The 26,240-nt window shown below is 33.3% G+C and overlaps 1 protein-coding gene across 1 annotated transcript in view; it reads left to right on the top strand.

The window, feature by feature from the left end:
• side-VII (sidestep VII transmembrane protein) overlaps positions 1–26,240 on the top strand; it is a 446,220-nt gene that overhangs the window by 324,182 nt on the left and 95,798 nt on the right. Inside the window, exons 8-9 of the mRNA XM_076412671.1 lie at positions 6,490–6,620; positions 21,615–21,774. Coding sequence (XP_076268786.1) covers positions 6,490–6,620; positions 21,615–21,774 — 291 coding nt within the window. The remainder of the gene's footprint in view (positions 1–6,489; positions 6,621–21,614; positions 21,775–26,240) is intronic.

Genomic DNA, 26,240 nt, shown 5'->3' with positions numbered 1-26,240 from the left:
TTTGGATGTTGTGAAATAAACTGTACCATTTTACCTCGATATTTTAAACGACGAATATTAAAATTTAAAACCCAAGGTAAAAATAACGATTTTCAAACAATTGTAAATAGATCAGAGCTGTCAGGAACATTATATTAGAAGAAGATTAAAAGAGGCAAATAAAATTCTACCCATAGAAATCTACACATGTCGATTTCACATACAAGAAAAACAGACTACCTGCCAATGATAGTTGGTTTTAGAGTAACTCCATATGCCAAAACGGTCAAAAATTAAGGCATAACATAGGACCTCAAACTCAAATGGCAAACATGTTAAAAAAAAAGGAGGAAATCTTCGTATCAGCTTGAAACTGTTGAAATTGGTAACATTAACATGATCCAAACTTACCAAGACAAATTTCTTGGCAGCATCCCAAGGTACATCATAAACGAGAATATCCATAAAGTTTGAACGGATACCAAGGTCAGTCCAGAAGTTAAATGGTTTCGGCAAAAACATCAAGAGCGTTTGCGTAAACACAAAAATATGGATGTACTATAACTGCTCGACAACAACAGACTTACCTGGAGGATGAAGAGCCAAAAACCCTTTGAAATTATAACTATATTTATGTACCGTATTTCTGATAACTGTACCGTGTTTCAAAATTAATCAGTTTTGGGTCTGAATCTTAGACTGATTTTATGAGACTTTAGATCTGGATTTATAAAGGATACTTTATTACTAGATAATAATAATATAAAGAAAAAATTACTGGATAATTGTAGTTAATAAACGGTTGTAATAGGTCTGCCACGTGCTTTTAAATAAGATAACCATAAATGTGTAAAAACTCATTTGATTTTTAATTTTTTATGGTTCAAAAACTCATTGCCTACGTTAGATTTCTACAGTCTTGCCTATGAACTAGGACACCCAGAAAACTAAAAAACTTGATAAAACTGGCACTTGATGAAAAGATCAGAATAACAATTAAAGCACAACTGAAAAGATACTTTTAATAACAGTTATCCAAGTCCATAAGCTACTGTTTCAACTACTTTCACAGCTTATTTATTTATTAGGTAAGAGAAATTAAACATGATTTTTCCCTTACAAATGGATGGAAGTGAGTTCATACCTAACATCACAAAAATAGCCAAAGTTACTTATACTTTAAACTAAAAGTTGATTACTGCAATTAAATAAAAAATACTAGCTCCTTTGTAAAAATAAATAAATGTTCTTAAAAATTATTCCTTTGAAAAATTTAAATTAAAAGAAACCATACGTGTTATCTCCTTCATATTCTTACATAATAAATATTAAACCGGCTTGGTTGGCCTAATGGTAAAGCCTAATAGTCGCGGGTTCGAATCCTACTGGAGCATATTCGTAAATTTATGTTTGTGATTGTTTAACACTTGTGATTATTCTTAGGCAAGAGCGCAAAATCCTAAGGGAAAATGATCCCAATCATGCCAGTAACCAGGCTGGGTAAGACCGGAGGTCTTCTGGGATAATCTCCAAGTTGGTCATTGGCCAGTAGGTAAACCCTAGTTGATAAAAAGGACACTTAAAAATAAAAAATAAAAAATAAATAGTTAACAGTCGGAGGATTTCGGCCTAATATTATTTTTTTAACATCGCGGGAAGGAGATAAAAATTTGTCATCAATCGTTTCATGTAATAAATAAATGACGCTTATCAGTTGCTTAAATTGAAGGAATTTCTCCAATCACTTATAGCATTAAATATGAAAATGTTCTTCAATATTTAATTATTTATTTAAATGAACTAACTGAAACTATAGAAGCTTTAAATTACAAGCAATAATAGGTTGGTGTAGTTATTTTACTCGAACTACGATATATATTCCGATAGAATATTTGTTCCTGTTAATTTATTAACTTATCATACTGCTCCACGTTTTGTATGAATTTTTCTTTCCGTGTATTATTTTTCTATATGACTTCATGTTATCTCGTCAATATGTATTAACTGTTATCACAATATACCACTAAAATACCCCTAAAATTATTGAACATAATAATTAATTTCAAACTACAGGTTGTTAAAATCTAACTTGCTATCATTACTGATATGCTGTTTACGTTATGTTGCGTTAAATAACCATGTTAACCTCTATATGACAACGAATATTCTATCAATTAAAGCTTAGCTTATAGAACATTATTAATTAATTATGTGCATAGTTTGTTAATACTAATGCTATATTTGTTATTTAATTCGACTTACTACATGCAATGCTTGTTAACGACTGAATTAATTTAGATTTTTTAATTAATTTTGAGGTTAAAATGTTCATTTGAATGTACTATGATTGTGTTATGAACATTCTGGGAGACACATTTTTATAATCAAATATACTTTCATGCTCACTAACATTAGAGTAGACAGACTGTATACAACATTTAATAGTTTAGTCGCAGTACATATCCTACTATAGTAACGCTTTATTTTCGTGCTTTAATATAATTGTAAATTAACCTAATTACTGGTCAATTGAAAAGTCCTCAGCTTGACACTTAGATAGCGCTACTAGAATTAAATCCATATGTTTTTCAGTTAGCCCTAACCCTCAAAATATGCGTATATAAATTTGACAGCTATCGGATTATTAGTTTGTGAATTATAGCATTTTGAGTGCAGTAACTTTTATTATTGTGAAGATGATGGATAAAAAGGAATTTCGCGTGTTGATAAAATATTGCTTTTTGAAGGGAAAAAATACAGTTGAAGCAAAAACTTGGCTTGATGCCGAGGAAATATTAATAATAATTAATAATATTTTAATAAAATAAATAATAATATATTTTAAACTATAATATTTTAAAGAATTTTGAAGACGTTTGACAAACGGACAACTTTTGCATTCTACCTCTTTCCTATCAGCATTCTATCTCTTTTAAAATAGTATAAAATAAAAAGGATAATATTGTCTGACTGTAAAATGAGTTAACAACTTTTGACAGATACATATTGCTCACGTGTGTCACCACTATTTTGAATAGACTATAGGTAGAAGCTCATGCTTATTAAACGGAAACAACGTATTTAAGCCACACAATATTTACAATAACATTCATGCCAATTTGGACCTATGGAATCCAACTTCTATCAAAATCTAATATAGCCATCGTTCGACGATTCCCAAATAAAGTGTTGCCTGCTATTTTCTATGAAGTATAGACGAAGGTAAAACGTCTAATAATGTGATACAACGTGACATCCCCATAGAATCTATCACGCGTATAATTAAAAGTAATTAAATACTTCGAACAAGTGTCAGTTCATAGTCAGATGTGAGTGATAATATAGAGTGTGTACAATAAAACGTTTATTAATAGTTAATCGAATTAACGGACATATATAGATTTCAAAGCTATATCACTACATAGTATAAAACAAAGTCGCCTTTTCTGTCCCTATATCCCTATGTGCGCTTAAATCTTTAAAAGTATGCAACGGATTTTGATGCGGTTTTTTTCAATAGATAGAGTGATTCAAGAGGAAGGTTTATATGTATAATACATGCATAATATACTAAGGCAACATTGCTAATTTTAGAGGTTTCTAACGTGATGTCGTAAATTAACCTATTTTTTAGGCTTATTTAGCAATTAGCAAAAACGCTGCCTAACCCTACGAGTTAGATCAAATTAATGTACTACAGTATTGTACACCATAAAAAGGTCTACAAAAAAGTCCGCGATGGTATATGTTTATCTTTTAGGGATAACCCACATTAACCATTTTTATTGTTTACTTTTTACGTGAGAAAATGGCTTATTTACGAAGCTATTTTAAGCAATACGGCATTAATCCTTATCGAATTAAGTACCTTAAATACAGTGTGCAATTAATATAGATCAATATGGTTCCTTACAGCATGTAAATTAAACAAATATTTTCGGAGATATTACAAATTTAAAATTTGCGTTTAAAAATGTGTAATGTAATAAAAATTGTATGAATTTAGATATTCCAAAGATGGAAATCTTCATAGTAAGTATAGGGGAAGAGGAATTGTTTTACTCCAAATTTAATGCGTGCAGGCCAAGGGCAGTAATGAATGAACCAAAAATACTGGATCGATTTTAATCATGTTTTCATTGAGTGACATAGGCATATATATTTTATGCCCGTGCAAAGTCGGAGCGGGCCGCTATGTTTTTATATACAACGTTCATATTTTTTCTGTAGTGTATTTAATTTAGTATCAGCATTGCACCCGTGCGAAGCCGGGGCGGGTCGCTAGTTTAGAATAAGATATTCTACACAAGTTACTTATTGAAGATGTCATATATATAATAATTAGCCTAAGAAATACTAAATGTCCATTAAACAAGTTGTTGAACTTCTAAGGGTAACAGAAACAAAGTAGGGCCGAATACTTGTTAAGTGTGATATCATTTTTCCACAGATAGCATTTGATATACAAAACATCTCTATTAGTATAAATCTGGGATAGATGTAAATCTTTTGAAATGAGTGATTAACACACGGAAGACAAATATTTAATCATACCATATATTAGTATTGGTTTGTGTTATTATTCTAAGGAAGAAAATAATCAGAATAATTTAATATCATTTGTTTAATTCCTTTAATTTTAAGCATAATAAAAAAGTCCTATATATAGGGGGATGGATGCCTACGGCGTGCGTTAGATGCCGTAATTATATTTCGACTTATGGGATATTTTATCTGAGAAAAACATTTTTTTAAAAATTTTAATCGATATTAACCAAAATGGGAACATAAAATAATAATAAAAGTAATCAAATTTTTATAATAATTTGTTGTATTAAGTATTAACTACTTAATTAATACTTTTTTAAATCTAATTTGAAGTACAGTATTTTTTTTCTAATTTTTAGGAAATGCCTTAACTTTTATTAACCTCAGCTAGATGGTAAAATCGTCTTCGGTGCTATACTTATTACACAATTCCTTTCCACTTTCTCCTTTCTTGTTCCTTTTCTATTTTCAATTTTTACTGTTTCATTTTTATTTTTCGTAGAATTTTTTTTAATGGGCAATTTTAAGTATTGATATTGGTTACAATAATCACCGTAAGTTGTGCAGAATTCATGTAGGTATTGAATATACATAACGCATTGAATCCAATTAACCTTAGATTTTGTGTTATCAAAATTTTCGAAACAATCTACACATTCGTTTGTCCCATTCTGGGATGAATGTGACTCATTTAAAAGCGTTTAATCTCTTTGATTTAAGACTTCACCTATTTGTTTTGTTTCCTATAGGTACCCCAAGGCCATCTATAGTCACAGAAAATGGGGTATCTATCCTTTATCATGGAGATAGATGTCCCATCGATTTTCCAAATAAATCACATTAGAAAAAAACATTTAATTGCTTTTAATTTAATATTAATATATATAATATATTATTAATATATATATATATATATATATATATATATATATATATATATATATATATATATATATATATAAAGTATCCTTTTACCAACTATGGGTTTATCTGGACCGGACCTAGAGTTTAACGTGGGCTCCAAACCACGGTCGTTAGCATTAAATCCTACCGACTGGCGAGTGACCAACTTTGGAAATCATCCCAGAAGACATCCGGTCTTACCCAGCCTGGTTACTGACGTGACTGGGATCATTTTCCCTGTCGGATTTTACACTCTTACCTAGAACATTCACAAATTTTAAACAATCACAAACATAAATTTACGACCATGCTCCAGCAGGATTCGAACCCGCGGCTATCGCAACAGTAGGAGGATTGTCCCATCGCCTTTACCACTGCGCCACCAAGCCGGCTGCTTTTATGTTTACTTGCTTTATAATATTAAATTTTCCGACAAACCTAAATCCCGCACACTGCCGCGTAAAGTGGTTTTGTCACAACTCGTCACACATTGTAATACATGGCGTTGACTGAAGGGAAGGACGGATCATTTCGGCATCCTTCCTGGCATCTACTCTACATTTACCCGGCATTACAAATATCGTTCTTATTACCACTGAATAACAGAGAAATACATACGCCAACGCGACAAAGCAAACAAAATCGAACAACGTCATTAAGAAAGCGAAAGGGTTAAAGTTAATAGCTAATAGTCGCCAATTAAACAAACACTCCGGGCCCTATATTGTCGTTAATTAAACCGAACGGTCCTCAGCCGTAATAAAGCACATTATTTCATATTTGCTGATACGTTATATACAAGAACGGGCCCAGCAAGCCCATTGGTCCAATTAAGGCGCTTTAACGTAACTATCTGCAATAATTGTAACCCTTTTCCGATTCTCTGACTTGTCCCGAAGGCCCCCTTCCCCTCGCCGGGTCCCCCGAACACCACTGGTTCCCCTGTTTATATCGACCCGACTCCGACGCCCCCCTCCCCACTATCACCCCTTAGTCCGCCATCAGACTCTAGATTTACGTCCCGAAACTAACTGGGCCTTGTTGGATTTTCTGTTCCAGATACGCCCGAAGCCAGGATCATTTTGGGAACGTCTCTGAATCCAGATGCTGTGAGGGAAGGCACCGACGTGTACTTTGACTGTATTATTAGCGCGCATCCGCCAGTGTACAAAGTGGAATGGAGACATAATGTGAGTAGCCGTCGTGTCTTGTCAACATTTCCATTAAGGGGGCTTTGACATTAATGCCATTATTTTCATTAACGAAGAATAAAAATGGGTGTCATGCGTCAGTATTTATTCTAGAATCGTAATTACCATCACCACACAAGTAGATTTCATGAATTGTTCTTCATAATATTTTCAACTATTTTATCTACGTAACATTGAGTAATAAGGAGAAAACTCAATGGGTGTTCCTTATTTAAAAAATCTTTATAATATAATTTTTTTTGTTTTGCCTCTGCGACATTTTATCTCATTTTGGTCTACAAAGTTGGCTCTAAAAGGTCATAAACAAATACTTCACTTAACTTATTTTTTAACATAATTGTTAAACGTTATTTTAAAGTTTTTTTAATATTGAAAATTTAAGTTTAATTAATTTTTAATTTTTAGTGAGTTCTATTCTATAGTTTCTATTCTTCTATTCTATAGTTCTGTTCTTTAGTGAGTCTTATTTATTTTGTGAAGTCGGTTCAATTTTTTTTGGTAAAAATATATTATCAACATAGTAATGGATGCTATTACGGCTATTATGGGTGGCTGCGACGAAATGAGCTTGACTATATTTGTGACTATCGCTATTAGATTATCAAGAGATGTTAAGCTGCTCTTAACACACAAGGCTTGTTGGTGAATAATACACTTAAACGTCTATTTAAAATTGACTTATGAATCCAATCTCTTGCCCACCATACATGGAGCAGCATAAGTTGTTACTGAATCAACTTTTTTCAAAGCAATTTATTTTTCAGTAATAGTGTTGTTAACAGCAGTATCTGTATCCTTTGTAGTTGCGGCAAGTACGTTATCGCAACTAATTATTCCTTAATGAAATTCCCTAATACATCATGGTGGCATGCCCTAAATATTGCGTCATAGGTACGCCATCTCTGTGCTAGATATTATATTATAGGAAGTTTATAACAATATTTACATTATTATCACGTAAATCCATTTAAAACTGTTAGAATAAAGTAGCGGTTTGACAGAATCAATTCTTTAGAGACTATAATCCTTGTCGTAACGGCACTGATGCAAGAGTCAGGATAAATAGACCGTCAGCAAACTTTCCTGCGTCTAGTAATGGTTTAATCTATCGACAGAACGCATAACTCTCGCTATAAAGTTAATTAAGTGTACCGTTATCCAACCAAAACTCGAATGGATTAATTAATCCGAAAGTTGCTTGATTGAAAAACCCCAGATATTGTTCAATTTTTCTTTCATATTGCACAAACAATCTAATTACTTCCAAGCAATTATATTATATTATATTCCAATTAAGCTACAAAATATCTAAAGCGCTCATGTCTACACAGTCCACCTATAAGGGATCTATGTGGGAATTGGGCACGTGATAATCGCCAAAAAGCAGAAGCATTTGCTGAATATCTAGAAAAAACTTTCATACCAAACGAAGCTAGTGTTGAACATAATTTGCCGGACATAGAAGCTGAAAATTCGATGATTGAATTAGTCACGCCGAAAGAGTTAACCAAAGTTATTAAAACTGACATTAACCCCAGAAAATCACCAGGCTACCATTTAATAACAGAAGAATTAATGCAAAAACTACCAAGAAAGGGAATTATAAAACTCATCAACTTGATCAATACAGCAATCAGATTAAAACTTGTCCCAGACATTTGGAACAAGGTGGAAATTATAATAATCCCAAAACCTGGGAAGTCACCAAACGAAATAAAATTCTATAGACCTATATCACTGCTGCCAGTAATATCTAAGGTTTTTGAAAAACTCCTGTTGAAAAGAATAAAACCGATCATAGAGAGAAAAAACCTAATACCAACACACCAGTTTGGGTTTATTAACAAGCACTCAACAGTTGGCCAGGTCCACAGAATAACAGATGTTATTGAAAAAGCCTGAGAAAGTCAAAAAGTATGCTCAGCTATATTCTTAGATGTAGCACAAGCCTTAGATAAGGTTTGGCATGAAGGCCGTGTTGATAAACTGGAGAAAATGCTACCAAAACAATACACCGAACTATTAAAATCACACATTACAACCAGAATGTTTAGAGTCAAACAAAAAAAAGCTTACTCTACAGTAAAAGAAGCTAAAGCAGGTGTACCACAAGGAAGTGTACTGGGACCAATGTTTTATCTACTTTACACTTGTAATATACCACAAATGGAAAATATCACGATGGCTACATTTGCTGATGATAATGCGATTATAGCTGTGGGAGACAATAGTGATAAGCTTGGAAAATAAGAATTAATGAAAGTAAATCTGTACATGTGCAGTTCACCTATAAATAGACCGTACAATCACCAATAACATTAAATAACACTATTATTCCATATAGCAACAACGCTATATATCTCGGAATGAATTTGGATGCAAAACTTCGTTGGAAAGAACATATAAAAAAGAAAAGAATCGAACTGGAATTGAAATAGAGCAAATATACTGGCTAATTGGAAGAAAATCACAATTATCAGTACATAATAAATTGCTATTATATAAGCAAATATTGAAACCTATATGGACATACGGAGTTCAATTATGGGTATGTTCTGCAAAGAGTAACATAAACAAAATACAAATTTTTCATAACAAAATCCTGAGAGGTATTGTGGGTGCACCCAAATACTATAGGACTGATTATCTACATCGAGACCTTCAGATACCCACAGTCAGTCAAGAAATCAAAAGAATTGCAAGGAGGCATGAGGAAAGACTCCATTCTCATGGGAATATTGAAGTATTGCAGCTTTTGGATACCACCAGAACAGGACACAGACTCAAATGAATTAAACCATCTGATCTTGTGTAGTGTTGTGTAGTGAGGTGCAAATATTACAAATTGTATAACAGCAGTAAAATGTATAAACATTATTTCACCAGAGACTGAGTTAGCCTATGGGTCCTTCTAGTTATATACCTAGATTTAAGTTAGCATAAAGAGAAATTGTAGGTTAGATGGAAACGACTAGTAACAATGTATTAATTAAATAATTTAAAAAATATATTCCAATTAATTATGTAAGCGGGCTATATAATAGTAATACATTAAACAACGAGTTGACTGGATCCAACATCAAACTTTCGTTTATTCAAACCTTGCAAAGAAATGAGGTTGACTATTTAGGGTAAATGATGTGGCTCGGTGAATGGAGGTAGAACGAAATGAAACAGTGGTGTTTACATTATGTGACCATTATTTATTGGTTATATAAGAAAATGTGAAAAATACAAATGATAAAACGGATGGCAGCGGTGTTACCTGGAGATGAGGCTTGGGCAGTCGATGGTGGCACCAAAACCAAACGAGGGTTCAGCACTGAATCACCTAAATACCCTTCAATATCATCCCAGATAAACGTCTCGGTTCCCCGCCCGTGTTCTACATCTGGGATTATATTTCTGGGTATTTTGTAGACCGTTATTCCACGATGTAAAATTCGACATGCCTCAAGGTCGTTACAACTATATTTGTGATTATCGCCATTAGATTATCAAGAGATGTTAAACTGATTTTAACGCACAAGACTTGTTGGTGAATTATTAATCGAATTTTAAGTCCACCATTCTTGGAGCGGTTTTTGTGGTTACTGAAACAACTTTTTCAAATCAATTTCTTTCTAAGCAAGCGTGTTTTTAACATCCATACAAATATCTGTACCCTTTGTAGTTGCTGGCAACTATGTTATCACAACTAGTTATTTCTTAACGAAATTTCCTAATACTTCATGGTAGCGTGCACTAAATATTGTGTCATAGATTCGCCATCCCTATCCTAGGAATTCTATTATAACAAGATTGTTATAAAGATTTACATCATTATCACATAAATCCGTGTACAACTGTAAGTAGCGGTTTGATAGAATCAATTATTCAGAGACGATAGTCTTTGTCGTAACGGCACAGACGAAAGACTCCGGATACATCCACCGTCAGCGAACTTTCCTACATCTAGTAGTGGGTTAATCTATCGACAGAACGCATACCTCTCGCCATAAAGTTAATTAAGTGTACCGTAATCCGATCACAACTCGAATGGGTTAATTAATTCGAAAGTTGCTTGATTAAAATTTCGCCGTCGCCATCTTCGGGTCTCGGCGGATGGCGAACGATTCCCGTTCCCGTTCCTGTGCGGGTGTATCTGCATTTCGGGACCGCGGAAGTTCGCGAGACGGCGCGCTCTCGCAGGAACGGAACCCGTCGAAGAAAATTAAACGTCGACGGGGCGCGCGGGACGCCCGAGTTGTTGCATATTTTAAACGATAGTTGCGGTTAGTTGAGATTAAAGCGTAATGGTTTGTTCTCGGATTCGATTTCGAGGAAAGTTGGGATCCCGAGCGGATCAGGATTGCTCCCTGGTATCGCACGTCTCCTGATAACGGTTTATTTCAGTCGGAATCGATGCGTTTTGAAAACTTTTCGGATTCATTTTATTGTCAATTAAATTGTTCCACAATCAAGTTTGCTTCTTTTCTATTTTACTTCCTAAATAGAGGTTCATATATATCCCACCAAAATTCCTCACATTTGAGAGATTTAAACAGTTTTTTTAAAACTCTGGAAAATCGATTTATTATAGGCAGTAACTACAATGCCAAATATTGCCGTTGGGAACTATCGAGTGAAAACAGTCGAAACAGTAGATAATCAAAAAACTAGTGACTGATAATACTAATTACTCTTTTCAATCAAAATCAAATGCACGGTTCGGTTGTTCTGCTCAATTCGTGAGGTCAGACGAAGATGTACGAACCCTTTCCTGTATTTTAAGAGAGGAAAGGACGGAGATAATTGCCTGGGACAGTTAATTGTAAATATCGTTATATTTTCCAAGGATAGTATAAGCGAGACGGAGATGTATAAATTCCTTCACGAACTAATTTTAAAAAAGAGAAGGAAAAAAATAATTGCTGAATATTATTATAATAATTATATATAGCACGCAATTTGTAATTTAATTTTAAATGAAATAGAATTACTTTTATGTTTAAATGTTCTGTGGATCTGTAAAACGGAATTGAATTTTTCTGTGGAATGGTATAATACCCCATAAATATATTATTGTATTTTAATGTGTTAATTACTATTTTTAAATAATATACTATAATAAATATAGACAATACAACAGAACTGAAACAAACCCTAAAAAATAAAGACAAATAATAACCATCAATTCTATATAAAAATTAAAAATATACACAATTATAGAAAAAAAGGAAATCGATGATATAATTAAAAATGATTTGAATGAAATGATACAAAAGCTTCATTTAGTGTTGAATTAAAATATTTTTTTAAAAAAAACCTACTATTGCCAGAAAAACTGTCAAAATATATTACTATTTATCATTTCCAATTTTAATCTTTTTACTCTATTACATTAACAATCTTGAAAAATATCGAACCAAAATTTTATTATATTAATACTAATATATTATTATTTATAAGAAACCTACCAAAAAAGTCATAAAGTTACATATATTACATATAAATCTATCTAAGTATAAATTGGGTACAAGGTCGCAGCTAGGACGATAGTGTAAGAACGTTAAAAATCAGTGGAATGAAACAAGTAGGACCAAAAATAGTAACTAAAAGTACGACTGAAACAGTCGATATTAAATAGTAACAAGTCGGACCGAAAATAGCGACTGAAACTGTCGATAATAAAAACTAGTAAATTAATAAACAGTCGATAGTCAATTTCAGTCGAGAGTTCCCAACGATCAGTCCAAGAGATAATCAGTAAAAGGCTTCAAGAGTTGCAAATCTCCTAGATAAAGTGTTTTAACATCATACTGTCTCGCAACTTAAGATCGAGACCGCCATAATTCCATGGATGGATAACGTCACGTACCTAGGTCTCCACTTCGACCGGCGATTCGGTTGGCATTCCCAAATCCAGAAAGCAATCCAAAAAGTTTCGGGGATAGCAAACCTGCTATCTTTTCTTATCTACCCTTCTAGCAGATCTCCATTAAAGGCTTATTTTGCAAGATGTTAATTCGGTCTGTACTCCTCTACGAATCTAATGTCTACTTCAAGTTTGTTACACCCAACCAGATCAAACGGCTTCAAATTTTCCAAAATAAGCTCCTCAAGAGAATATTAAAGGCTCCATAGTTTGTCAGAAGTAATCAAATTCATAACGAAACTGACACTCCAGAAATCAAGCACTTCATATCTCAAGCATTCCACAAATAACAACTCAGCTGAAGTTCTGAAAACGCGCTTGTTCGCGAGCTGGTCGACATGGTGGGAGCTTAGCACCGCATCATCGCTAAGCTCCCCCTCATTTTCCAGGCTGAAACGGCCTAATCCGTCGCTACAGTCATAACTTTTGCCCTCATACAACAGTATCCAGTTGTGTGTTAACTCAGGTTCGCGAATCAATAGAATCACCGGGCCCTCGTGTCCAATAACAGCTGCCCGATCAGCAGGTGCCATATCCCCAAATTTAATGCAGTAGCAGTAGCGATCCAGAGGGGTCAACTGTGAGTCGGTTCCGGTTTAGTGTATTGGTAACCCCAAGGCAGTCCCACATAACCCGGTCCAACTTGTCACTCCAATTCTCCGCGACCAGGTATGCGTCATGCATTCGACCACCTGGTTTTAGGCCAGAACAAAAAAAAAACATCATACTGTGTTTAACGTCAAATAATTACTCTGCGCTATTAGGCAGGAAAGGATGAAATTTCCATTTATCACTTTGACTGAGGTTGAAAACTTTTATTGAAAAGGATAAAACCAATCGTTAGGGAAAAAGGAAAAAAAAGTATTAGACTTACATATAACTGACCGATAGTGGAGAGTCAAACAAGAAGATACATATTTTAATGTCGGAATAAATCAAGCAGGTGTGCCACAGAGAAGTGCATTGGGGCCTTTTTTTATCTGTTGTACTGCAATCCTATCCATTTCGTACTTTCGTAATTCTTCTTTTCGTACTTCAATAATCTGCATAAGGATCTAGAGTTAGAAACTGTCAATAACGCTATTAAAGACTATGCCCAAATATTTGAACTGAGTCTCCATCAGAACATCAATGTTGTGGTTCACCAGCTCCTAGATAAAGATAGCTTAGTTAGAAGGTTAAATAGAGTAAAATCATTTGATCTAGTTTAGCGAACTTATAAACAAAACTTAGCGCACAATAAAAACAATGACATAGTTATTAGGTCCAAAATGTTTATCTTAGAATAAGTACTTTAAAAACAAATAACTTATTACTCTTAATTTACAAAATTGCTATAAAAAATAATTTTAAATATATATATATATATATATATATATATATATATATATATATATTTGACCCACAAACCTGGACGGCTTTGGTCTAGAAATGAGATACAGTCAATTTTCCTTTGTATTAAATATTTTTAAACAGACATGATATTCAGTGCTATAGTCGTCCAAACATTTGTTGAAGCTTCGAGCATTCTGCTATATATAGTTCGTATTGAAAACCATATTGCTTGAGATTTAATAAAGAAAAGACCAAGATCCAAATATTTTCTTTGTCACAAAAAACAAAAATGAATTATTATTTTTTATATGTGCTATGGTACCAGTTTGCCCAAAATGTAAGGCGTTTTGATGTAAACAAAAATTTTCTAATAGTGGTTATTGATTCAATCTATCAACCACAACATTTCTGAACGATTTTAATATTGTTAGCTGAATATCTCGAATAAAGCTCACCTTGTAAATATATAAAAGACCATCAGACTCTCACAACTCCACAACCACATGCTATTATCAAGAATTCATGGCAAATGGAAAATTTAAAATAAATAATAGAAGAACCAGCATTTAATGCATTTCAGAAATATTCAAAATTATAGAACATGAAAAAAAAACACAAAGAACATTAGTTCCACACGATAACCATTATCACTGAATGTATAATAAAATGTCATCATGATACATAGCTTCGTGACATATTGTTATTATTAAACCTTTCGCCTTATTCACAAAAAACAATCAACCTGATTGAACCAAAGAGGAGTAAAGGACTATAATTCTCTATTGGGATAATTATACTGTGTCATGATATCGTAGCTATAATTACCTAAATTTTGATTTTCTTATAATGTATATGTTGATAGGAAAATGAGATATTACTTCATCTATATTATAGGATATAGCTATAAAATATGATATATGGATTCCTTCTCCTTTATTTTCATTTTACCATAATTAAATTAAAACATTTAGTAATATTTAGTGTCCATTAATACATTTTATTAAACTATTGAACACTGGAGATAAGAAATATAATCGTTTGTTTTCTATTAATATATATTAATATTTTATATAAAAGTTCGTTTAAGTATTTTATTAAAATTAATAAATCTTAAGTATACATTTAATTGATATAGAGAATGAATGAAATGAATGAATAACAAATGAGTTTCCATTTGTGAATCGCTAACGAGTCTGAGAAACGAGACGAAAGCGAAATATTTTTGAAACAAAAGATTACGTGTGATGCAGTACATCACGGGAATCAGAAGGAAGGAATTATTTATTGGGATTGGACAGGAATTGTTTAATGAATCTGGCCAAACCATTTGATCATCTAGTATTAACAACTAATAAGATCTAATAAGACTAATAAGGTGAATTAAAAAACATTTAAAACTGGTTAAAAAGAAATTTGTTTTCATCCATCACAACAATACTAGTCCATACCCAGTTTTAGTTAAGCAGGAAAAATTGACAGAAATTAGCTGCAAAATTTTGACGTATCCATCCGTATAGCCTTAACATTTTCCCATCCGACTACTATTTGTTACACTCTCTGTCAAACTCTCTCAGAGGTATGAAAGAGCCTTCAAAAGGAACTTTTTGAAAATCACTTGGTTTTGCTTTTCACCCAGAAATCTTGAAAGTTTCACAAAGACGGAATTATAGTTTCACCAGAAATATGGAAAAAATTTATGGTTTGGTTTAGTTGATTGCTCAGTTGATGACTTAAGCTTAAGCATGTAGTAAAAACACTGTGCTTCATGAGTATTTTACTAATCCTAGTGACGCAGGTGCTGACTTAAACCTTGATAGATGTTGATGAATGGTGATCAGATCAAGTGTTCAGTTTTCGACAATTATTTTCCAAGTCCTACAAAACCCGTAATTTGTATATATACTTTGTTTAATTCTATATCATTAATAAGTTCATTTTCGTCCTTCAGAGAATTTTATTGAAATATAAAAAGAAAAACAATTAAAATCGGAAAATCCGAGTTGGTAAGAATCTAACAAAAATCGTTTTCCAAGAGATTTACTTCCACCCAATAAATATTAGTAATGAAATCATTAATTAGCAAAAACTGCTGGAAATAACATTAATTTAATCATATGTATAACAGATCCGGGTAAAGTCAAGCTACCATTTTGATTGGCCGCCATCTTGGTTATGTGATGATTAGCTCAGTATCGCTTTAACCACTGTGTGGTGTCGACGTCCAAATTTTATTATGGATACACCACAACAACGAGCAGAAATACTGATAATATTTATTGAAAATAATCGTTCCATTCAGTGGAAATTGCGTCTAAAACACTCTAATCGTTGAGTGCCTCACAAAATCACAAAAGACTGCAAAAAGGCCTCGTTCTGGAAGACAACGGACGTCTCGTAACGCTGAAGATATGGCTCTTGTGCGCGATAGTGTTGCAGAGTCTCCAGAAACATGAATTTTAATCATTTCTGCACGCAGTTTAAGGCGAATTTTGAAAACTTAGTCCAAAAGTTGCTACAGAGAGATCCTGATCAATGAGTTGAGTACAGTAATGAAATCCTAATGCTGTCTGGTGAAATTGAAGATTTTTCGTCTAAATTGATAATGAGCGATGAAGCCCATTTTCTTCTCAGTGGTCAGTTCAATAAACAGAACAGACGGTTTTGGGGAACACAGAGTCGATTAATTTATGAAACATCATTGCATCCAATAAAAACCACTGTATGGCGTGGCATGATGGAATTATCACTGGTGCCTATTTTTTTGAAAATTACCAAGATGTTACAGTTACTGTTACTGCTGAACGGTACAAAGTCATTCTAATTATAAATTCTCTTGTACCTGAAATGGAAGAGCAAGGACCACAGGACATGTGATTTCAGCCAAATGGAGCTACAGCACACATAGTTTGTTCAACAGTTCAATTATTCAATTACGTTTTTTTTTTCACGAAGACTACTTTCGCGAAGTGGCGATTTAGCATGGCCCGTCAAATCTCCGGATTTAACACCACCAGACTTTTCTTGTGTGTTTTTTTTTAATAAAAAACCCCTAAAATTTAACATCTTAATGAAAATATTCAGCCTCAGATGTTGCAAGATGTCATGAAAAATGTCTTAATAGGCCCGAAAGTTTCATAGCGAATTGCGATCCCCATTTTGACGATATAATTTTTCAATCATAACGAAAAATACCAAATAATTTTTTTATAAAAACCAAACATACTTAACTTTTCTTTGAGCAAAGTTATAGGCAATCAAAATAGTAGCGGTACTTTTGCACATTGTATAGAGAGCAGAACAAGCTCTCAACATATTCATCAAATGGACCCTTTCAGTGTTCATTATCGGTGCTCTTCAGTAAGAATGGGAAAGCTGTATATTAAAATGAAATGATATAAGCTGTGTAGAAAGTATTAGCTAAATTATAGCTTTACTTAAAAACCATATATGTCATAACATCATATATTTGTTGTTTGGGATCCTAGTGGTCCAATTTTAAATGACAATATACCATATATGATTTTGCCTCAAAAAACCTCCTAGTAAAAGCCTAGTGCAATCAAACTGAACAATCCTATTGCCCAATTTACGTCACCACTACATGACATAGCAATTTTATCCAGAACTTCCACTGCGACCCTCTCTAGGTAGTAGGTAACTACAATTTTCCAGAAATAATTCAACCTTTATATATTTTAACTTGAGTCAATACACCAACCAATCACTTTTTATTGATGTATTGCCAGTTAGTGAACTTCATAGAGGCTAGCGTAATCCTGTATCTGCTATATATCCCAATAATAGAGCAAACAGGGTTGGCGATAAAGTTCAGCTCATAGCTAACAAGATCCACAATTGAATAAGAGACTGGATAGTATAGCTTGATAGCTCCAACTCTGTCTATGTTAATTTTTCATTACAAGGAAATCTAATTATTTTACCTGACAGATAACTAACTCAACCAATGGACAGAACATAATAAGACTTACTAAATTATACTACAGAAAGTTTATAATTTCACCTATCTATAAAAACTGTTATAAGAGCAACTTGCTGGAGTCAACCATGTTCCCTAATGTGCAATTAGGGAAAAATTGCGACCGAATGCAGTATCATGACCATTGCATTCTGGGATATCGCTAACCTATTAAAAATGGTGAATCTCCTCACAGTTCGTAGTCCAGCTGATATTAATTTATGCAACAAAGATAAGTAGATAAATGATAATGGGAAGGATGGTATGGAAAGCAAGGATAATGAGGATATTTCTATTGAAGATAGAAATTTAGTGATTGAATCTTTCGACAAGCTTTAAATTTAACTAAGAGAAAAGGAGCATCATAAACAGATATTTGGTATTCTCGGATAGTTCCAAGTTAGCTCCTTGGAATACAATATCAAACATCAATTAAATCCATTTTTTTAACTAGAAATAACTGCAGTGTTGAAATGCTTGTTTAGTTTATTATAAATATATGTAAATTTATTATTCACTCCTTTAATAAAACACTTATTATTTAAATTTCTTAAATCACCCTATTTAATATAAACATTTCAATAATATGAACTACAGTAGGTGTGAATTACTTCAGATTAACGATCATCTGCTTTGGTTTATTTTCAGTACATAACTTCTTGTCGTTATTTTAATAATAATATCGTACTAAACTTGTAATAATAGATATTTTCAACCAAACAAGAGCATGATATCAGACAAAATAAATTTGTCCAATATAATTCGGACCCGTATCATTTGTAATAAGTAATTGACAATCAGTGTTGTGAGTAATAGTCGGTGTTTTCACTGTAACCTACATGCGCTGTATAAATAACGTTGACGGCCATACAATGCCTGATGAAATGGATCCTATCAATCACCGATCCGATTTTAGTATGGTCCTAATTACTACGAGAACTTTTAGATGAATACCTGCCGTCATTTGTCAGGAGTGTACATCGACGCTCACTATAGATTTCCTGGATGGAACCTTGCATTATCGATATTGCCAGTGTATCGCTCATGTTTAAATATACTGACGCGTTTACTTTAGCGCCAGAGGTGCGTCATATTACTTTAGTAATATATTCATATATTTACAGATATTACTTTGATTCATCAATAAGTTTCTGTAACAAGCATTAAATTTAAATTGGAAGAAGACAAATTAGTAGAAGCACTGAAATCAATGGGTTTATCACTTAAGTTAGTAGGAAATAATTTACAATGATTAGAGGATGAAAATCGTGAAAATTCTTCTTCAATATAACAACAAAATAAATATTCAATGCAAACAGAAAATTAAATAAGTGACCTAGTTATAATAACATAAAAGTATATATCAGGTCAACTGAAAAGTCCCCGGCCTGATACGTAGATGCCGCTACTAGAATTAAATCCATATGACGTTTTTCAGTTAGCCCTAACCCTCAGAGGCGTGTATAAATTTGACAACTGTCGCATCATTAGTTTGTGAATTATAGCATTTTGAGTGAAGCAACTTTTATTATTTCGAAAAAAAATTAATAAAAAGGAATTTTGCGTGTTGATAAAATATTGCTTTTGAAGGGAAAGAATACAGTTGAAGCAAAAACTCGGCTTGATGCCGAGTTTCCGAACACTTCCCCAAGATAATCTGATGGTTGATTTTCTTGGGAAAGGACAAGTTCTTTGTAGGACCGGTATTCTAAGTTTAGACGTGGTGAAATGAGCCCCGAAGACGGAGAACGCAGTGGACGCCTAAAAGAGGTTGTTACCGACAAAAACATTAATAAAATCCACAATATGAATTTGAGTTACCGTAAATTGAAAGTGAATCAAATAGCAGACACTCTAAAGATATCAACTGAACGTGTATATCATATAATTTACGAATATTTCGGTATGAGAAAGCTCTGTGTAAATTGGGTGCAGTGCGAGCTTACTTTTGACCTAAAACAACGACGAGTTTATGATTCGGAGCAGTGTTTGAAGATGATCAAGCTCAATAAATTCGAAGTTTTGCGTCCATATATGACAATGGATGAAACATGGCTCCATATTTCACTCCCAAGTACAATTGACAGTGATCTGAGTGGACTGAACACGATGAATTCGCTCCAAGGCGAGGAAAAACTCAACGGGCGGCTGGGAAGTTTATGGCGTCTATATTTTGGGATTTGCATAGATTAATTTTCACTTGCTACCTTGGAAAAGGAAGGACCATCAACAGCGACTACATAGTGTTATTGGACCGTTTGAAGGACAAAATCGCCCAAAATCGCCCGCATTTGACGAAGAAAAAAATGCTGCTTCACCAAGACTTCGAATTGCTTCCCCATCCACCGTATTCTCCGGATCTCGCCTTCAGCGACTATTTCCTGTTCTCGGATCTCAAAAATATGCTCGCTGGGAATAAATTTTCCTCGAATGAAGAGGTGATCGACGAAACTGAGGCCTATTTTGAAGTAAAAGGTCAAATCGTACTACAAAATTAGTATCGAAAAGTTGGAGAGTGGTTATAATCAGTGTATCACCCTTGAAAGGAATTAGGTTGAATAAAAAAACCAATATTGCCAAATAAATATGTTTGACTATGGTGGGCCGGGGTCTTTTCAATTGACCTGTTATTTTATAAAATATGCCAAGGGGGCCAATAACAGGGATCTGAACTAACACTGAAAGTAACCAAATAAACAATTATAGTTAGATTAGAAACACTAAATCCAAAGCCAAGAATTGTAAGAGGTAAACAAGTACAAAGCAGAATTATAACAACAGAATATTAAGTGTAAACAAAAATTTATTGAAAAATAAACATGTTTCAAAAAGGACTAAAGCAATAATATAGACAACATTAAAAAAATTAATCACGTGTTAGTAATACTAAAAATATGAAACACAATAAATAGCACTATTAACAAATATATCTGTAAACTATTATAGATAAATATATATTATGAAATAGCGTATAATATAGAAACAAATATAGTGCCAAAAATTAAAAAGCAGAATTCATTATGGTCAAGCCAAAATCAAAACGGTTGCAAGAAGTTAAACATGTTATATCTAAACATGACCAGGCAATAATGAAAAATAAATGTAAAAGAGAGAAAAAAGTTTATCAACAAATAAAATAGAAATAGTTCAAAAGCTGACAGATTCCAAAAAACCCAGAAAACTTCTTTAGACAATATAATACCCCCTCATATGCTATTAATTCCTTCTTTCATTCTTCTAGAGACCATCCACACCATTATAAAATATTCTAAACTAAATCGCTAATCCAAACAAATATATCAACAAAGCAAGCAATTAGGGGAGTTTAATTTTAGTTGAGCTCTGTAACAGTTAAATTATATATCAGTGATCTTTTTAATACATTAAAACAAGCGATACTAAGCTCGTTAATTTCACTGAATTTGAACCCAAAATATGTTTCTTTATTATTAGCCATTATTTTAATATATAAAGTTAGTTCAAATTCAATTTCGAAATACAATCAGTGGTACTAGCATACACTAATATTAGTTGAAAATCAGTATAGAAAAGCCTAAGTTAATTACAATTAATTCTACAGAATCTGCTCTAAAAGAAGTTTTATAAATATAGGAGAAAATATAGGCAATACTTGAAAAAATAATCTCCATTTATCCATAACAATTAGGGCCCTAATATTTTAATGAATTATTGAAATACAATAAACAATAAACTTATTGTATCTGAAAATAATTCTTTGTTACAGGGAAAACATTTACAAATCAATGTACCTGGCGGTGTGATCATTAGCAACCAAAGTTTGGTATTACAAGGAGTATCACGGTCAACAGCTGGAAACTATACATGTGTGGGATATAATACAGAAGGTGATGGAGAAAGCAACGCCTTTTACTTAAACGTTATGTGTAAGTATGCTTTATATTTATTTTAAAAGAAAAGTTTGTTCAAGAAATCAAAATATTTTGTTCAACTTTTTCCAATACCAATAACCCATTTTCTTGGTCATCTTCATTTAGATATAAAAGTATGTCAACTATTTTATTTTACGTGTACGACTATAATCGTATTTACCTAAAATCTTCTTATAAATAAAATTAGACAATACTGATCTTACGTATGCAAATAATATCGTAACATATTTTTATTTTAGTAAATACTAGTAAATTATATATACTATTATATCTATACTTTCAGATATCATTTTGTTATTTATGGTGTAATAACCAAAGTACTATACAGTGTTAAGCATGATTTTTAATTCCAAAAAGGATTACCTCCATATCAATAACACAATCTTAGTTATTAAAGAATCTTAAGTTACTATTTAATCCCTTTGCTCAAGAAAGATCTGATGTAAGAAGAAAGAAATATTTATTCGTCAAGACAAGACCACATTTCCCAACTCTCGGGCGCATCTGTTCTGGCTTTAGACAGTGTTTCCTATTCTTCAGATCACTGTCTTTCAACTTGATCCGTGCCTTTGAAACCGCTCGTGATGTCCTGCGTCCAAGGAGTCGATTTAGCTACATATATATGTGAATGATTCATTCATTTAGTTATAATATATATCCTGTTTTAATTAAGCACTTTACAGAATCGATAGCTCCTAGACATTGATAACCCAGACTTGTTATTCAGTCGCAGATGCCCCTTTCTACTGATATGTTACAGATACCACGATAAGAAGCGGTCGGTTAGTGTTCAGTTATTTTAAATGAAAGTACTTGGTCTGAGATATAAATAAACAAAATGAATACCAATTAAACTGAAGCAACTGAATACTAATTATGTGAGGTAAAACAGCGATGCTTACAAGTATTTTGAACAGTGATATCTATTGTTGAAAATGTGAAGTATACAAGCTAAGTATAAAATTCAGTGGTTTTGATATAGTGGTATGTGTACAGATGCTTGAAAGTGGCGGTTTTGATACCAATAACAAAGAACAGCTTCAAAGACTATCAAAGTTCAGGAACAATTTATTTCAAAGTGATTAGCCGAGAATCCAGCTCTAATGAGCGACTGTTTAATCAGAAATCAAATACTTTAAGACGTTTACCTGGTGTGCTCCCAAAATGACTAGCACAAGAATACTGCAATAATATTGATACTGGAAGTATAGTTTCCAAGTGCTTTAACATCGCTATTTCATTACTTGTAAGGCAGAACACACACAACAGACTCAAGACACAAAAGTCGTGGCTTAGTCCAGGATGCATATGGCGGGTTCAGCAATGTGCCGAAGTATTGCCGAAGCAACAGTGACCAATAGCAAGAGGCAGATGCAAGTTTATCCTCTTGCATGTCAACGCGCGGCCACAGACTTAACAAAAGTTGTAAACCACACCATAATATTGGAGCTCGAATAGTAAGCCCTGACATACCCAGCGTACTCACCAAGCCTAGCGGCTGGTACTCAGCACTCAATTGCTGTAGCAACACCTCTCTGTAGCATGTTTGCTGGTATTCTTTTCAATTTACAGCATACATCTCCAGTTTCATATAACTGTACAATTCTTGAATATTACTCAGAGAGCAGCATTTCAATCTTATGATTTAAATCTAACATCTAACAATGTTTCAGACGAAATTTTATTTTCATCCAATATTTTTTTATCGTATCCTTTATTAATTTTTATAATCGTAAAATAATGTTTCTTGATAACAAATTGATGAGCTGGAATAACTTAGCTCGAACGTCGAACTTAGCTCTATCAAGGCGACTTCTTGACCAATCTTTGTTAATTTTTGGCGAGACACTAAGTATGCGCATTTTCATGGTTGCGGCTTTTAACTCCCGATTTTGGTTTTGAAATCTAATGAAACTTCTCTTAACAATTCCTGCACTTTATTAATGTTGGAGCTCCTACACCCAGTGTATTCGGCAGACATGGAGGGTGATACGCGATTTCGAAACTCCGAAGTAGTTCTAAAATGGATGTATGACTGGATTGCTGCCAAACTTACATTATCATTTTGACGTGGCATCGCCATGTTACCAAACGGATGGTAACAACTTGTAAATAATTTTTTTATAACATCTTTATTAGATACGCTTAGTACAATCTTAATCTACAATTAATTTATTACTACTTTTCCTATGTACTTGGATTAATTAACAAGCAAGACGAGTGCCAGAAAATACATCAGTATGTATTCCTCAATTATAAAATTATAATTATTTATTAATTATTAACTTATAGCTATAGTTTACACTAATAATACACACTAAATGTTTACACAAGTTCGTATGGTTTTGTTCGTTTCAATCTCTTGACATCCTGCGCTCTGTCCAGCAGTTGTATTGCTTCCACGTTAGTATGATTTAGTAATATTCAGTCGTGTTTCAAGGCGAAATCCTGTACAACTTCGCAAAACCATTTGATTTCCAGGTCATCGTGCAGTTCTTCATTGGTTACATAGCGATAGGCATTGGTAATCGAAGAACTTTGTTTTGACAGCGCTGTATGACTAACTGATTTGAATTTTTAGTGCAACCCCATATTTGCACGCCATAGGTCCAAATTGGCTTTATAATGGTATTGTAGATCAACCCCTTTGATTTTAGATCAAGTTGAGAGTATCTTCCGACTAACCAGTATAGTTGTTTTATTTTGGTTTTAATGTGTTTTGCTTTTTGGCTAACCTGATGCTTCCAATTTAATCTACCGTCAAGATGGATTCCAAGGTATTTTGCTAATTCTGCTTGAGGAATCGGGCATCCATTGAGTGCTATAATTAAGTTTTTATTATTTCGCCTTAATGCAAAATTAACGTGAATAGATTTCTAGCTATTAAGTTGAATTTTCCAATCTTTTGTCCATTTGTAGATTTTGTTGACTGCCACTTGCACTTTTTCTATTGCCCTAGGCAGAGATATATCTTTTGCCATAATAACTGTGTCGTCAGCAAAGGTTCCAAGAAGTGTTTCTTTTGTTGTTGGAATGTCAGCAGTGTAGAGCAGATACAGGAGAGGTCCTAAGATGCTACCTTATGGAACTCCAGCCGAGATATTTTTAAATGTCGAGAACTCCGTTTCGTGCGATACTCTAAATTTTCTTCCGAATAAATATGACTCCAGCAATTGACAACGGTTACGCGGTAACAATTTTCTCATCTTACAGATTAATCCCAAATGCCAAACCCGATCGAAAGCTTGTGAGACATCCAGGAATATTGCAGGGCAGTATTTCTTTTCTTCAAACGCTCTTTCAATAGCCGCAGTTACTCTGTGCACTTGATCGATAGTTGAATGGTGATTTCGAAAACCAAACTGGAAATCTGGTATTGTTACCAAATGTTTAACACGTTTAAATATCAGTTTCTCAAATAGCTTTGATGTTGCAGGTAGTAGCGAAATAGGCCTGTAAGATTCGACTTGTTCTGCAGGTTTGTCAGGTTTTTTGAGCATAATTATTTGTGCAACTTTAAAGCATTCCGGGACATGCTTCAGCCTTAAACAGGCATTAAATATATATGTCAAACTTGTAAATAATGAAAAATATTTTGTTTTATATATTCGAGTATATCAATTTTTCCCGGTAAATAAAAAAAATTCAGAGGATGGCTACTAATGGGGAACTTTTGTTTTCTAATTCCATTTAATTCATTAGTTATTTATCTCCGCGCTATAATTCGTAGTTGTGTTTGCCTTAATTATCGGGTAGGAAAAAAGACCCCGCTGTTTTTCATACAATAAATACTATTAAAATAAAAGTCGAGAAAAGTAAAACAGCTAGTAACGGGCTTCTCATTTACCGAAATTACAAATTTATATATTCAGAAGTCGGGCAAAAGGGAAGACCGTAATTTTCTTTTAAAACGTCTCCAGTCGCTCCCCTCTTGAAACGACCGCACCCCGCCGACCCCCCCTCTACCCCCGCTTCGCCCCCCACGACAACACCAAACTGTTTTCTCCCCGGTTATTTTTGTTTTCCATTTTTATTCTATATTTGTTCCGCAAAATGCGAGTTTAAAATTACAAAGCAACTTATCTACACGTAAATGTAAAAATTTATGTCTGAAAACGAACTTTTTACGTTTCGACTTCTTTTTCCGCCATTTCGGTTCGCTTAAAGGGCTTTTACGTCTCCGGCGAACGGGCTTTATTTTCCTGTACGTGTAGGACCTGGAATTTTTTTCTGCGTGAACTCGAATAAGAATAGCGTTTGCGAGTCAGTTTTGTTACCTTTTCCTTAATCCAATTTTTTTTATTATTCCTAATATAACAGGTTTAATTTACTAGTTAAATAAAGATGAAAATTAGTATAACAATTGAAAGTTTGTTTCTCGAACTGTAATCAATGATATATGCACCATTTTGACCTATAAGCTTCTCTAGTGAAGCTCTTTATATATTTTTTAAAATCTC

The sequence above is a fragment of the Rhynchophorus ferrugineus genome, unplaced genomic scaffold, assembly GCF_030347505.1.
Source record: "Rhynchophorus ferrugineus isolate W39M unplaced genomic scaffold, kcgeb_rfMv2 rfM8, whole genome shotgun sequence".
In the NCBI taxonomy this organism is placed as follows: Eukaryota; Metazoa; Arthropoda; class Insecta; order Coleoptera; family Curculionidae; genus Rhynchophorus; species Rhynchophorus ferrugineus.
The sequence above is the reverse complement of the archived record's forward strand: the minus strand, read 5'-3'. Positions and strand labels throughout refer to the sequence as shown.